Source organism: Camellia sinensis, chromosome 2, assembly GCF_055761805.1.
Source record: "Camellia sinensis isolate YWXY chromosome 2, ASM5576180v1, whole genome shotgun sequence".
Classification (NCBI taxonomy): Eukaryota; Viridiplantae; Streptophyta; class Magnoliopsida; order Ericales; family Theaceae; genus Camellia; species Camellia sinensis.
The window spans coordinates 210,178,683-210,194,613 of record NC_138962.1 but is presented as its reverse complement, the minus strand read 5'-3'; the positions used below and the strand labels follow the sequence as shown (position 1 = coordinate 210,194,613).

Below are 15,931 nucleotides of genomic sequence, written 5' to 3'. Positions count from 1 at the left end.
TTTGTGCATTTTTAGCTATCCCAACTTTGATTTTTAGCGACGAAAATGTGTTGTAGAGAAAGTTATTTGTCTTTTAGGGACCAAATATCATTGTCATTAAAAATGTCATCATTTTGTTTTTCGCGGCCAAATTGAGACATTTTATGACGGAAGTATTAGCGACCAAATGTTTAGTCTTGTAAAATCAAATATTTTGTGACAATATAAAATTGGTCGCTAATTGTCATTTTCAGCAACATTTTCAAAAATTCGTCGCTAAAGACTTTACTAGGCGCATTTTTAGTGATTTTTTTAGTGTTGAATTTTATTTTGTCACAAAAATCATTTAGAGGCCAAAATAATGGTTTTAGTTTGGTTGCCAAAAGTCTTATATGTTGTAATGGAGGATCGAGAATATCATGAACCGGAGCTTTCTTGGGTTCTGCCATTGGCAATGAAACAATACCTTTTAGATCACCTTCGTGGATTTTGGGATCGACATTCTGGACAAGAGTCTTATTGCTAGATATTTCATAGATCTCGCTAGCAGCATCACTTTGTTGCATATTGATCGAATTCTAAAGGCCAAGACTTGCAGCAGCGTCTCTTGAAGATAAATCCAATTGCTTTTCCCCACCAAACGAAGCCTTTAGCCCGTTTTCCTTCTGTAACCTACTCAAGTAGAGGCGGTATTTTTGTACAATGAAAATATCTCTGTCAAATTTCCAGTGAGTATCAAATAGATAGCATATTTCCCTCAATCTTCAGAGCTGTCATTCAAACACATGTACTTAATTTTAATTTTAATGGAAGAAGATATCATTCACAGAACGAGTGCGGTCTATCATAGATGGTGAGCTTAGTAATAGAATCTACTTAAGAAAGGCACAAATGGAATTAGGGAGACATTTATATAAAATATGAGAACCCATAATATCAGATAATTAGGATGAAGCACAATACTACTCTCCAAAGACAACCAATGTAAAAAGTTAACCAACAAAACGTAAACAGGTTCTTAAACCCACTCCCCAACAGCACTCAAAACCCACTACCCCCTGATCATGAATGCCAAAATATATGAAACAAACCAATGCGATTGTCAATATATATATTTTCATCACTAACACCTCCCCATGTCGATAGTTAATTCCAGCTAATATTTGAGCAAGAGTTACGAGTATCACCTGCGAGTGGCTAGCAACATTTTCACTTGTCAACCATGGTATGTTCATCAAGTCAAGAATTTTTTTAGGACCAACTCCTGCCAAACAAAGATGAAAATCATCACCTTCTAGAACACAACAGCCGAATAACAGAAAACCAATTAGATTGCAAACAACTGTAACTACAGAGTTGCACCTAGGAGGTCAAGGGTTCGAATTCCCTTCACCTGCATGTGGGTCTTCTCTCCCACTTAGTTGTAACAATTTACCAAAAACAAAAACAAAATAGAATTAGTAGGACTTCTGATTCCCACTTTAAAGGAAAGGTCATAATAAACTCACTATCGAATCCAATCTGATTTACAGCTTTGACAAATTTCTGATGTAGATCGACAGCCCAAACTACTCTAGCTTTCTTCACTGAAGAAGGATCAACAAAGTCTTTGTCGTCATGCCTGTTTTCAGCATCTTTTTTTTTTTTTTTTCTGAAGTCAAGTCACCTCCACCGAACAACTGCCCATCATCAGATTGGTCTGATCCATGTCTCATCATCTAAGTTTCTTTATAGCCTTTGTTAGAATAGTAGAGAGAGAGAGAGAATAAAATGTATTGTATTGAATGATATGTCTTATACAATAGAAGGCTTGTGTATATAGGCTGAGAAAGAGTATCCTACTAGAAATCTAACTATGAGAAAGAGTATTCTATAAAAGACCTAACAATGGCAATACCTAATATATCTAGGAAATCAATACCTAATATATGTAAGAATATATACCATATATACGTTAATATCCCCCCTCAAACTCAAGGAAGATAAACATCTTGAGTTTGAAGAGAGAAACTAAAACATGAAATAAAACTAAATAAAATAAAAGGCAAATAGATTGCAAAATCCGAACGGGAGCACAAGGGCGTTTGAAATAGATCAGAGGCTAGAACTAAAGCCGGGAGACAGTTTATGGTCGTGTCGAACCATTGTAGGAACTGGTTGAAACTAATGCCAGGACAATTTAAGGTAATGCCGAACCGATATAGAAATTGGCTAGAACTAATGCCGAGAGACAGTTTATGGTTGTGTTGGACCATTGTAGGAACTAGCTGGAACTAATGCCAAGACAGTTTAAAGGGGTCATGCCGAACCGATGTAAAAGCCAACCAGAGTAATTGTCGACACAGTTTAAAAGGGTCATGTTGGACCAATGTAGGATTTAACCGTCATGAATGTCGGGACAGTTTAAAGGGGTCATGCCAGACAGATGTAGGAGCTAACCGGAATCAATGTCAGGACAGTTTAAAAGGGTCATGTCGGACCGATGTAGGATCTAACCAGAATCAATGTCGGGATAGTTTAAAGGGGTCATGCCGAACTGATGTAGGAGCATACCAGAATCAATGTCGAGACAGTTTAAAGGGGTCATGCCGGATCGATGTAGAAGCTAACCGGAATCAATGTCAGGACAGTTTAAAGGGGTCATGTTGGACCGATGCAGAGAACTGATGTTGAACTAGCAAGCGTGGCACACACATAACTTATGACATAGTGCTAAATGATAATGGCAACAAATGACTGGGTGTGCCAGGAGACAGCTTGGATGATACACCAGGGAGCGAGTTTGGTGGTGCGCCAGAGAAAGCGGCTTGGATTGTGCGCCAAAGAGAGGCGGCTTGGGTTGTGGGCCAGAGAGTGCAGCTTGGATTGTGCGCCAAAGGAGGCGGCTTGGGTGGTGCGCCAAGGGGCGACTTAAGTTGTGCGCCACAAGGGACAGCTTAAGTTGTGCGCCATATGAGACGGCTTAGGTGGTTTGTATGGTGTATAACCATACTCACCATGATATAGTAATATCCCCCCTCAAACTCAAATAGGCTGGAAGAGAGAAACCAATTTGAGGGTGAAGTAGAGGAAAAGATAGAGTGAAGAAAAAACTGTATTGTGAGTAAAAAAATATGATAGAGATATTTAGAGTAGGAATAAACAGCGAACAAAAGGAAGAGATCACCACGAATCGATACTAACAGGAAAATATGACAGCGGAATAGGTTGAGGTCCGGCGGTCGGCCAAGGCAAGGCTACTGCCCGCCGGTGAAGCGAAGAATACCAAGAGCTTAACCTATAGCTCTGATACCATGTTAGAATAGTAGAGAGTGAGAGAATAATATGTATTGTATTGAATGATATTGTATTGAATGAATTATATTATACAATAGAAGGCCTGTATATATAAGCTGAGAAAGAGTATCCTACTAGAAATCTAACTACAAGCAAGAGTATCCTATAAGAGACCTAATTATGGCAATACCTAATATATATAAGAAATCAATACCTAATATATGTAGGAATATATACCATATATACGTGCCTTCATGACCTTCAATATCTCTCACTTCATGTATCCTCTTTCTAAAGACATGTTGCCATATATGACGTAGTTCTTTCATTCTTATAGGCTTGAGAAGATAATCACATGCCCCATGTTGGACACCTCTCATTACTTTGCTTGTTTCCCTGTCAACAGACATCACTGCAAAGATTAAGAATGCAAAAGCGTTAGAAATAAAAGTTTCAATAGACATGAATGGAAGAGAACAAGAAAATCTAGCAATCACAACAAAGCTTCAAATATTAATCACAAGTACTGACTGATGACAAGAAGATCCATCTCAAGACCAACATGCTCAAGAAGCTTAAACCCATCCATGTCAGGCATGTTGACATCACTGATTACGATGTCAAATCCATCTTTTCTTTCACGAAGTGAGTTCAAGCCCTCTCTTGCCAAACAGCATGTAGTCACTGAAACACAAAAAAAGTAGCATAGAAAAATTATAAAATGTCAGCAAGTACAGACATTAAGCATTTTCATCACCAAAGAAATGATGAAAGAAGAATGAAAGAAAGAAAGATGTTCGGTCAATAAAGATCATTCATTGAACAAAATGAAATATGCAGAGGACATGGGAAGTAAATCCACATCTTTTGAGATCAAGGATGCTTCAGTGTTCATCCACGATCAAGCATTTCCACACCAAAGACAGGTTGTGATAGTTTGATCAATATGTTAGATGCTCTGCCCAGCTCCCACTGAGGAAATATGGTCCAATATGGCCAACCCCAACAGTCGGTGTCCCCTTGGGCTCCAACCCAAAAGGCACCTCCAAGTTAGAAGTGTCAAGTGCCTTCTTATAGACATCAAATCTAGTTTTAATTTGTTTTTTCTATTGAAATTATAGTCAAAATTTTCTACATAATTAACATGTTTTCAAAAATCATAAATTTTAACTATTAACTTAAATGAAATAATGAAATTGAAACTGAATTAAAAATATAAAGACCAACATTATTTAAATTGAAATTATAGTGATTAAAGTACATCTAAGTAAAATTATAATTGTAAAAAGTATAATTTATCTAATCGAAACCATAGTGATAAAAATACATTGAAGCAAAACTACAATGGTAAAAAGTATAATTTTATTATTTAATTATTGGGAATGCATTAATATCTAGGGGATTTTTTTTTTAAGATTCCTGGTATTAAGATTTTATAGCATAAAGGACACCCAACATTGTCATAATGTCTATGGTCTTTCAACATCGATCTAGAGAAAATTCGACCCAAGAGAAATTCTGGAAATTTTTCTGGACCTCCCAGAGATTTTCTCTCCAAAGAAATTCTGGGAATTTCTCTGCACTTCCTAGAGAATTTCTTTGGACCTCCCATAGATTTTCTCTCTAGAGAAATTCTCTCCAGAGAAAAACCAGACTGTAAGCCATTTAGACAACAACAAACTAGAGAAAATTGAACAACCACCATTTTGACCAATTTTCTCTGAGTACCAAAAAAATCCAAAGAAAATTGTGTAGAGAAAATTTGTGTAGCTTTGTGTGGTTCTATCTAGAGAAAATTGTGTTAGAGACAATTTGTGTGGCTTTGTGTGGCTCTATCCAGAGAAAATTGTGTAGAGAAAATTTTTGTGGCTTTGTGTGGCTCTATCCAAAGAAAATTGTGTTAGAGAAAATTTGTGTGGCTTTGTGTGGCTCTATTCGGGGAAAAATGTGTGGCTTTATGTGCCTTTATCCAGAGAAAATTGTGTAAAGAAAAATTGTGTGGCTTTGTGTGGCTCTATCTAGAGAAAATTGTGTAGAGAATTTGTGTGGCTCTATCCACAGAAAATTGTGTAGAGAAAGTTGTGTGGCTTTGTGTGACTTTATCCAGAGAAAATTGTGTAGAGAAAATTTGTATGGCTTTGTGTGGCTTTATCCAGAGAAAATTGTGTAGAGAAAATTTGTGGATAGAGTCAAAGAAAATTTCTCTAGCTCTATTCACAAAGAACTTCTCTGACTTTGTGTAATATGTAAGCCAATAATGCAATATTTACTAACAAACCCACAAAATAATACTGAAGCAGTCAACAATCACAAATTTCAAATAAAGTTTTCTCCACTTAAATTTAGTTCTAACAAGAAATTCTCCATGAATAGAATAGCTTGTCTCTACTCCGAATTCCAAAACTTACCAGATATTTGTGTGCTACAGCTACAATTTCTTTTGCAAAATGTAAACATCGGCCTCTTCATAGGCATATTCAGGGTCCAAATGCTCGTGTGGAACCTTCTAGATGTTGAGAAGAAGATGCCCGTTCAATTAAGAGAATTTCTCTGGTCTAAACCAGAGAAATTCTTTGGATTGAAACTAGAGATATTGTCTCTATTTGCAGCAGAGTTGTATTTTTATGAATAGTCCTTGGTGATCGTACATTGATCCAAGAAACCCTAGCCTTGGATGTGTCTTCACAATCTTAAATCACATCTCATAATTGAGTTCGTGGGAGTGAGATGCCAGTTCGCAATGACTCTAGCCAGCCAACATCAAGTTCATTGAAGCCTAGCCAATTGTGATCTGAGTTCACAATCAAGCTCATCCAATCTAATAAGAATTTCAGAAATAAACAGGGGTGGTGTTTGGGTCAGAAGAAAAAAAAAATACACATTTCTCAGATTTCTTAGCACTACATGAAAAATTGAATTACAGATATCAATTGAAGACTCAATAAAATAACAAGTACAAAGAATAAAACATTTTTAGATCAGAAAATTCAAACCTTCAATGGATCTACGAATATATAGAAAACCATATAGCAAAAAATTCACATAGATACAGATCTAAGCAACCACAAACATATACATATATATATAGATATAGATAGATGGATAGAGTGAAAAGGAACTTACTCCTCTCCATGGCGAAAGAGGTCTGGGCTCGAAATCTTTGAAAACCTTAGAAAATGGATGGAGGAGGAGTTTGTGTATGTATATATAGTGGTCGGTCCGAAGCTGGAGGCCTTTGTCAAATTATCCGACGAGGAAGAAAACCAAACTTTAAAATCTCGAATTCAAAGATCAGTCTCTGCGTTCTTTTCTCCAGGAAGATTAGATATGGAGAGAGATGTATGGGAATGTGTGATGGACCTTAGACATCACAAAATATTATTGTGGATCTCTCCCATTACTAAAAATGAGAGAGAGACTTTAAACTAATTTTTCCTAATATCTATATAGTGTAGTTTTGACCCTTCATTATATGCAGGGTTATGGGATAGATTTCCAACAGCAAGGACAGTGCAACAAATGATGGAAACCATGGAGAGGATGATGGAAGACCCTTTTGTCTACACCAACGGGTGGCCGTCGCCGACATTAACTGAGACCGGCGAGTACAGCAGGGGAAGGACTCCATGGGAGATAAAGGAAGGAGAGGGAGAGTACAAGATGAGATTCGACATGCCCGGTATGACCAAAGATGATGTGAAGGTCTATGTTGAAGAGAAAATGTTGGTTGTCAAGGCTGAGAAAATGGCCAAGGACAGAAATGGCCAAGAAAGTGAGGTAGAAAATGAAGAGTGGTCTGTAAAGAGCCAAGGTAGGTATAGTAGTAGAGTTGCTTTAACTGAGAATGTTGAGTTTGAGAAGATTAAAGCTGAGGTTAAAGATGGGGTTTTGTATACAACTATACCTAAAGCTAGTGGCACTTCCAAGGTTTTGGACATTAATGTTCAACGAGTAGTTGAATGTATAATCAATTATTAGGGTTAATTTAGTGGTTAGATTTCCATGTTAGTGAGTTTAATATTTTCTCTCCTCCAATGTAGTGAAAAAGAGAGTAGTCTTTTCAATTTAGTATTTTGTTCTCTTTAAATATTTTGTGTTGGTTTCATTTTTATTTTGTTTTTCTAATTTTGTTTCTTATTGATTGTTTAGGATGTTCATGCCTTATTTTATAATGAGTCCATGAAATTAACATTTTCAATGTATGAATGTGTGCAAACTCTTTATATATATATATATATATAAATTTTGTGCAACAATTTTATATTATGCCTCATGGAATGTTCTGTTTTTGTTGTTATTGCTTATATTTTTACTCAAGTTGAGTAGAAGTTTTGGTAGAAAGTTTCATATTCAATGAATAAACTTAAATGTGAGTAAGACTGATGAGTGTTGTAGTTTGAGTGGAAGCTATAAATTAGGGCTACAACTCGGGCGGGCTCAACCCGAGCAACCCGTGCCCAACCCAAGTTTTTTTAGGGCTTGGGCAACAATATTTTGTAATCTGGACGAGCTTGGGAAGATTTTTGATGCCCGAATTGTAATTCGGGCCGGGCCTGGGCAAAATCAGTGGCTAACCCGAGCAACCTTAACCCGAATTGCATTTAATATATTATAGAAATTATATGATATATATAAATTAAATTAAATAGATGTCCTTAATGTTTTTTTTTTTTTTTTGGCTGGCTTGAGTGTCCCATCCCAATGGCAATGGCTAACTTTGTTTCTTAAAAGTGTGATCTGTGTCTTCAACTCAAACAAGCTAGTGCCACCAAACTCCAGCAGCTTCTTCAAATCGAGTAGGCACTCTAGAGGGCTTGTTTGGAGAAGCACCATTGCAGAAGCTTTTTGTTGTCTAGTGCAATTCGGGCAATTCGGGCTAACCCGAGTTCAAATTATAAAGCTTGGTCCGGGTTTGGGTAGCCATGCTCGGGTTGATGGTCGGGCTTGGGCGGGCTTGGGCACTGCCAAACACAATTCGGGTTGGGCTTGGGTAAACCCCCAACCCGATCGAACCCGCCCGAGTTGCACCCCTACTATAAATTAGAGAAAAGCATGATAGTGGAAAGATTGGATAAAAGCGTTCAATTTTTTAGTTTTTAAGTAATGAGTGAAGAAATTTAAGAGATTGTAATCACCAAAGTCTTCAAAAATAGTTTTAAAATTTTTTAATTTTTTTTTAAAATATTTTAATTCACTTAAGTATAATATACTTAAAATTAAAAAATATATACAAAAATCTTTAAATATAACAAAATATAAAAATGTATTAAATTTTTATATTTTTTGTATTTGATAAATTTTTTTAGTTTTTTTTTATTACAAATATTATATTTTTAAGTATATTTAAATTAGATAATATTTAAAAAATAAAAAAATTGTGTAAAATATTAAAAAAAATTTATTAAAAAAATATATAAAAAAATAAAAAATTTAATTTTTTGAAAAGTGGACTCAAATTTATGGAATCAAATGACTTTTTATTCAAATTTGAATTTTAGTAAGGATTAGAGATGTCCATGTAGTGTTCATCTGCCACAAAATTCGTAGGGTTTATCTGGATTTTTTTTCAAAATTTTCCCTACACTAATGTCAAACAAAGAACAAATCTTGCAACACTATGTAAGGATTGAAAGTCTAAAAAGAATATTAAAAATAGATCCAATTGAAAAATAGAGAAGTTTATTTTAAAAAAGAGAGTTACGCTATATTTATAAGTAAATAATCCTTTCAAAAATTAATCCAAGTTTTTCTCAGATCAGAAATTAATTCAAGTTAAAATTAATTTTTTTGCAATCCAACTAAAAGGCCATGGAACACCCAAAATAAAATTTTAATTAGAATGATATGAATCTCGTGTAAAACTCACACTCAAAAACTGACTTGGAAGGGGAGAGTGTTTAAGAGACTTAGGTCTCGTTTTCTTTTGGAAAGTGTTTATTTTAGTTTAAGTTAAAAAGTTATTAAAAGATTAATAAATTATTAAAAAAGTTAAATATTCTTTTTTTCTAAAATAAAAAAATATCATAAGTATATCAATTTTTTTACCTCATATTTTAACCCAAAAAAAAATCAAAAATTACAAAAATAAAATATTCACAAACGAGGTCTTATATGCATGGGTGATAATTCGATAGTCCGGAAATACGGTCACGTAGTGTTTCATGGTAGTATAATTGGTAGAAAATGTGGAATATTAATTATTTGTATTATGGTAGTATAATTAGTAGACAAGGTAGAATATTGATTATTTGTATTGGATAATTGAGGAATATAAAGAAGTATAATAAATATTGATTATTTGGATTGGATAATTTTGCAATTGATCAACTTCAACTGAAACTGAGAGAGTCCTTATTGGAAGAATAGGCTCAGTAGTTGTTGCTGCAAAAGAAGAAGCATAAAGTAATGTCAAGTCTCAATACCAAAAATTTGACAAGGAAAAACAACAGAGGCATGAAAGAAGTTACTTGTTTCAGAAGTGATAGCAACAATGGGAGAGCTACGAAGGGAATAGTGCTCATCAATATGTTGCCTTCTTACAGTTTCCCTTTGGATTGCATCAGCAGCAGCTGCTTCATCTCTTAAGAATTGCTGCTGCCGTCTCTTCTCAGCTCTTTGAAAAACAATTATTTCTCTGGAATATTCCTCATCTACTGCTTTGGCAGCCGCCTCATGACTGGGGTCTTCGACCAAATCAGAAGGAGAAACAGTCATCTTCTTTCTCTTTCTTCTTGGTAATGGTATTTCCTGTTCTTTCTCAGTCTCCCTCTCTTCAATCTGGGATTCAGACCTTTCAGGGGTAAGTTCCTTTTCTGCTGTTTTGGCAGTTGTCTCATGAGAAGGGTCTTCGACCAAGTTAGAAGGAGAGACAATCATCTTTTTCCTCTTTGTTCTCTGTAATGGTATTTCTTGCTCTTCCTCCATCTCTTTCTCTTCAGTCTGAGATTCAGATTCTTCAAGAGGGAGTATTAGCTTTTTTTTCTTTTTCTGTTGTTGTTTGTCTTTGAGAGTAGCTAAAGTTTCAGCTCTTTTAGGAGACTCTTCTTGTGGAGACCCTGAACCAAGAGATATGAATGTAAAGGAAACAAACAAAAGAGTCTAAGGAAAAAGAAACCTGAAAATACTTACCCCTTTTTGAAGCAGCTCTGGTAACTCTAGCAGGAGAGGGTGAGGCTGCAGGAGTAGTTTTGGCAGCTGTGGAAAGAGAGGGAATGTTCTCAACTGTTGTTAATTTAGCCTTCGAAGGCACTCCTAACCCTATCAGTAAATCATGAAGGTGTACGGATAAGCGCACTTCCATATTGGTTGTCCACCAGTTTTGAAATCTTTTCAGAGCCAAGCCAGAGGGAAGGAAGGGGACAAATTTGAACTCACTCAATTCTTTTAACGTTTAAATGTTGCCTCTTCCAGTTTTGATTTGGGTATTCTCAGGTCTCTGGCTGTAAAATGGACATTCGAGAGGCTGCAAAGTGGAATGGGAATCCCTTGAGTTAACCCAAATTGCCTGGCAAATTGAGAAGGGCAGTACACCTCAGCTAAACACTTATAAGCTCGAGGGTTTAAAGTGCCAATGAACAGCTCCCTCGGCAACAAAATAGAAGCCCACATGTCTTTGTAGGGTGGGGTGGAGCACTCTTTATCAGCTAAGAATGTTTGCAGCCAAGTAGGTCCTTTGTTAATATCAAATGGGCAAAAGAAGGTGGCAGATGAAAAAATAGGAAGTTGGTGAAAAAAAGTGAGGTAGTAGGCAAAGGAAGCAGGATAAAGAATAATTCTGGCATATTTCTCCCCATAAGTGCTAGGGTCCTAAACAAGGAATTTTAAGCATTTAGGATGCAAATCAGTCAAGTAAGCAAAGAGCCAGAGTTGGAGCACCCAAAGGGGACCCCCTTGGTTAACATCAAGAGGTTTCTCACAAAATTGGGAACATGCTTTATAAACATGGCCTAAGAGGTAAGGAGCCAGGGCTATGTGTTTTTTCAAAACAAGTGCCTTCGCAAGTGGGGCGAATTCAGGCATAATCCTTTGAGATGATGTACAAAAGAGAAACTTACACAACCAGTATAAAATAAAGGAAACAAGTTCTCTATCTCTTACGGGGCCTACCCTTTTGTTTTCAGCCTTTACAAAGTCACTATAGGAGGAATTTAAGGGTGGAAGGGGAAACTTCACAAGAAGGTCCGGATAGCTGGGTGTAAAAAAAGTACCAAGGGGTGAAAGCCCTAGGAGATGGCAGATATCAAGAACGGTGAGGGCCATTATGCCACATCGAAACTGAAAAAAATTAAAAGCCATGTTCCAAAAGCAAAGAGCAGCAGGAATCAAAAAAGGGTCTTCAGGAATGCTAAACTTGGAAAGACGAAGGGCATCGAGAATACAAAGCTCTTTCAAGTCATCTTCTCTTGCAGGCACAACTCTCTCATACCATTCCTCCCATTCAGCTCTCAATGTCGGCTAGCAACGGTGAGGTCGGGTCATTCTCCAATTTCCCCAGTCGAGCCCTCATTTGTAGAGAAGAAAGTGGTCCTCCAAGCGAGGGTATAAAGCTAGAAGTTGAGCAGGAGCTTCTCGAAAGATAGGACCGAGGACATATCCTTGTTTGTGGCTGTGACGAGGAACAAAGAGGTGTCCATCTATGGCACTTGACCCATCAGTTGTTAACTTGGCGATTTCTTCATCGATACATCTTTTCAAAGCCATGGTTGGGCTTATACGATCGCCAGCAAGTACTTTCAGAGAAGAAGAATCCATTGGTAGCAAACAGCGAGGAAGAGAGAGTTAATAGAGGAGAAGGGTTTATGTGTTAAGCGAGCGAGTGATTTCAGAACACGAAATAAAAGGGTTTTAAAGAACCTTTGTGTCTTGAAAATATATCGTGTAATTCGTAAAGTACTAAAGGTACAGATACGAAGAGTTTCCTTCAATATTGATACTTTTGGAGGGAAAAACACATCCCAGATGTTGATGTCAGCTTCAAAATAAAATATTTGGCTTCAAAACCAGATTTTGGTGCCAAAAGTCAAATAACAGCGGCTTCGGAACTGAGAAGCCGCCTTCGAAGCACATTCTATACCTAAAGATGTATGAATGCACAAGTATTTGTTTACTTCAAAGGGATTAAAAACCTGTTTTAGGCTTTTTAATGAGAGTAATGTCCTTCGAAGCAAAACTTGATACCCCTTAAGGATGGGAATTGGTGTTCGAAACATCAAAACCAATAGTTGGTTTATATATACCGAAAGGATTGTCTTTTCGGACTAAAACAGCGCAGCCCTCAAAAAAGGCTTCCATATTTTTGAAAGTATGGACTGTTGTTCGAAACAAAAATGGTCAATTTAAAACTGATTGATCGTATTAACCATGACCATATTTTGGTTATGATTAAAACAAGCTTTAAGGGGCAAGATTGTTAAATTCGAAGCACTGATTCTAAATAAAAATCAGCAAAAACTGTCAACTATAATCCATAAATTGGAAAAGTTCATGTTGGTTTTTTAGTGTTTCATTTAAAACGATTGAATCCGGATTCGAAAGATAAGATTGTTCAGTTCGAAGCCCTAAATTTGCTTTTAAAGACAAACGGAGACAAAATCAAACAATGACAAACAACTTAGTTGTATTAAAGCAAAAACAATTACATCGAATGACCCTCTTTGGGTACAAATTCGAGCTCATAAAAGTAAGGAATAGAATAAATAACAAGATCATGGAATTTGGTCTAGCTATGGTCAATGAATTTCTGTTCTTTCTTTATTCTATCCTCTATTTCTTCCAAAATTGGTTGCTGAAGTTGATGTGCTCTCACTTGATAAAAGAGCTCTTCAGCCTTTTATTTCGAACGATGTTTCTTTCAATCCCTGTTCCAGCTCGTCCATATCCAAGTCATCCCAGTACGCAGAATCTTTATTCTTGAAGTTATCGAATTCTTCAATGAGGTTCACTGCTTCGTACTGGGCATGAACTCGAAGGGATGAGAGTTGGTCCAAAAATTGAGTGGTGGCCACAGAAGTTCGATACCAGTGAAAAAACAATGGGAGTTGGTCCAAAAACATGTGAAGCTTTGCTTGGGCGAGGGGGTTGAGGACGTGACCCCGAGTCAGAATGTCACAAGCCCATCGAAGGTTCTTGAGAGGGATGTCGTCCTCAAGAACATTGAAAGGCAAGTGAGAGAAGGCCGCAAGCAGAAGTTGGGCTTGCTTCCGCTCGGCTGGAGTAGGGAAATGTGGAGGCTTGTAAGGAGGAAAGACCTTATTCGCAGAGAGGGCAAGCCTCAGTCTCTCTGTCCAGCAAGGATTTGGCGGAGGAGGAGGTATGGAAGTTTCCACTTCAAGAGAAGGAACAAGGGCAGAAGAAACAAGGGCATTAATATAATCGAGCCAGTCAGAAGAGCAAAGCTTCACCTTCTGGGCTAAGAATGATGGATTGTACCCTTGTGCCTCTTTTGGGCGTCGGGTAGCATATACTATCTTTATAGGCATGGGGGATGTGTACCATGCTACAAGCAGATTGTCCTCCAAACTGCGTCATCGGTCGATGGGCACGTAAGTGTAAACCACCGAGCTTCGCGCATAGGAAGGGAACTCTAAAGGATCAGTGAACTCGACAAAGTGATGGTTAATTCGCTCCCTTAAATCACAGGCCTCAGGTTCCGACCAGCTTGCCCAGTTAGAAGCCCCAGAGGAAGAAGAAGCCATAGCCTTATCCCATGCAGAGGATTGTGAAGAAGAACTTCCCATGTCCATATTTGCAACTTTCTGAATCAAATGATTGAGGGCAGTTTGTTTGTAGTCCGAGGGTGAATCAGAAGAAGAACTTCCCATGTCCATATTTGTAACTTTCTGAATCAAAGGATTGAGGGCAGTTTGTTCGTAGTCCAAGGGTTGATAGTTTGCAAAGGCTTCCATGACTTAAATATAGAAAGGTGGGTAAAGGTGGCTAATTAATGCATGGAGGTTCTTTCGAGGAGGAACAACATCATCAGATGACTCTTCGTGTGCTCGATCAATGGAGGAGAAAATTGATTCGGCCATAAAAAATGTATCAGTCTGTTCGAATACTAAGGTGGTGGGGATGTTCAAAAGATTGAAGGAGAGTTTAATGCAAATGATGAATGACAGTTGCATTTCTACAAGAATGCAAATCCCATGCACGTTTTAAGACGTGGATAAAAGACCTTGATCCACTAATATCACCAAGTATTGGGTATATTAGTGCGGGGGGTAATGTTGGCTACATATTTTGTATAAGCCAATTACAATTCGACGCGTGGCAGAATAAGGGTAATACAGGAAGACTATTCAAGTCTTTAATCATAATCGTACACGTGATAGTTAGCATTGGTTATTACGAGATCTGAGTAGCATTGGATCAGCAAAGAGATACAGAATGATGTGGCTTCAACGGTTACTCACATTCAAATTCCAAATTATGAGGGAAACCTAACTGCAAGTGATGACATAGTAGAGCTAATTATAAGGCAACATGATCAGCGATCATGGAGGAGCAGTTCAACGGTTGGAAATGCAGTTCGATAGTCATCCTTGAGAAGTATAAATAGCAGAGAAGGCCCCAGAAAAAACCCCCAGACTCAGATCAAAAAAACCAGTCTTATTCTACTTTATTTCCTTTCCAGTTTTACATTTCATGTTCTTTACATTTCTGCACTTTAAAATTCCTGCACTGCACTTCATTCATAGGAGTAGTTTCAAGTAGATTGTTGCTATAAACCTCTACGAGGCTGAGTTTGGATCATTGTAAGTTTTCATTTTAATGAAATGCTTTAATTGTTCTTCATTTAATTGTTATTTGCTTAATTCTCTTAAATCAAGCCACCAGTAAAAATCTTTTTCATTGAAGTTGAAAGAACTAAAACACAATCGTCTGATAATTGGTTGGCAATTAATTTTCTGTAAGGACTAATTGATCATTGCTGGCATGCTCATAATTACAAAAGTTACCTTCGAAAGCCAAAAAAGCCAACAAGTATGTAAGGATTGAAAGTCTAAAAAGAATATAAAAAATAGATCCAATTGAAAAATAGATAAGTTTATTTTAAATAAGAGAGTTGCGCTATATTTATAAGTAAATAATCCTTTCAAAAATTAATCCAAGTTTTTCTCAGATCAGAAATTAATTCAAGTTAAAATTAATTTTTTTGCAATCCAACTAAAAAGCCATGGAACACCCAAAATAAAATTTTAACTAGAATGATATGAATCTCGTGTAAAACTCACACTCAAAAACTAACTTGTAAGGGAAGAATGTTTAAGAGCTTAGGTCTCGTTTTCGTTTGGAAAGTGTTTATTTTAGTTTAAGTTAAAAAGTTATTAAAAAATTAATAAATTATTAAAAAAAGTTAAATATTCTTTTTTTCTAAAATAAAAAAAATATCATAAGTATATCAATTTTTTTACCTCATATTTTAGCCCAAAAAAAATCAAAAATTACAAAAATAAAATATTCACAAACGAGGTCTTATATGCACGGATGATAATTCGGTAGTCCGGAAATACGGTCACGTGGTGTTTCATGGTAGTATAATTGGTAGAAAAGGTGGAATATTAATTATTTGTATTATGGTAGTATAATTAGTAGAAAATGTGGAATATTGATTATTTGTATTGAATAATTGAAGAATATAAAAAAATATAATAAATGATGATTGGTAAAGGAATAT

At 36.5% G+C, this 15,931-nt stretch overlaps 2 protein-coding genes across 2 annotated transcripts; one reads left to right on the top strand and one right to left on the bottom strand.

Moving 5' to 3' along the window:
• Positions 1-557: 557 nt before the first annotated feature.
• On the bottom strand, positions 558-3,844 carry LOC145819402 (two-component response regulator ORR26-like). Its single transcript, XM_082913390.1, has 5 exons — positions 3,787-3,844; positions 3,493-3,667; positions 1,488-1,600; positions 1,108-1,243; positions 558-693 (listed from the first exon to the last, which is right to left on the bottom strand). The coding sequence occupies exons 1-5, from the start codon at positions 3,842-3,844 to the stop codon at positions 558-560; spliced, it is 618 nt and encodes a 205-aa protein (XP_082769516.1).
• A 28-nt stretch (positions 3,845-3,872) lies between these two features.
• Positions 3,873-7,323, top strand: LOC114290491 (small heat shock protein, chloroplastic-like). The gene is made up of 3 exons (XM_082913389.1): positions 3,873-3,900; positions 4,750-4,911; positions 6,734-7,323. Exons 1-3 carry the CDS (start codon positions 3,873-3,875, stop codon positions 7,231-7,233), a joined length of 690 nt encoding a protein of 229 aa, XP_082769515.1. The 3' UTR covers positions 7,234-7,323.
• Positions 7,324-15,931: the final 8,608 nt, after the last annotated feature.

Coding starts and splice junctions, on each gene's coding strand:
- LOC114290491 (XM_082913389.1), top strand. CDS start 3,873: ATGTCAAATCCATCTTTTCTTTCACGAA. Junction 3,901..4,749: donor TCCATCTTTTCTTTCACGAA/GTGAGTTCAAGC, acceptor ACATCGATCTAG/AGAAAATTCGACCCAAGAGA. Junction 4,912..6,733: donor CTCCAGAGAAAAACCAGACT/GTAAGCCATTTA, acceptor CATTATATGCAG/GGTTATGGGATAGATTTCCA.
- LOC145819402 (XM_082913390.1), bottom strand. CDS start 3,844: ATGGATGGGTTTAAGCTTCTTGAGCATGTTGGTCTTGAGATGGATCTT. Junction 3,668..3,786: donor GATGGATCTTCTTGTCATCA/GTCAGTACTTGT, acceptor TAATCTTTGCAG/TGATGTCTGTTGACAGGGAA. Junction 1,601..3,492: donor CATGAAGGCACGTATATATG/GTATATATTCCT, acceptor TGCTGAAAACAG/GCATGACGACAAAGACTTTG.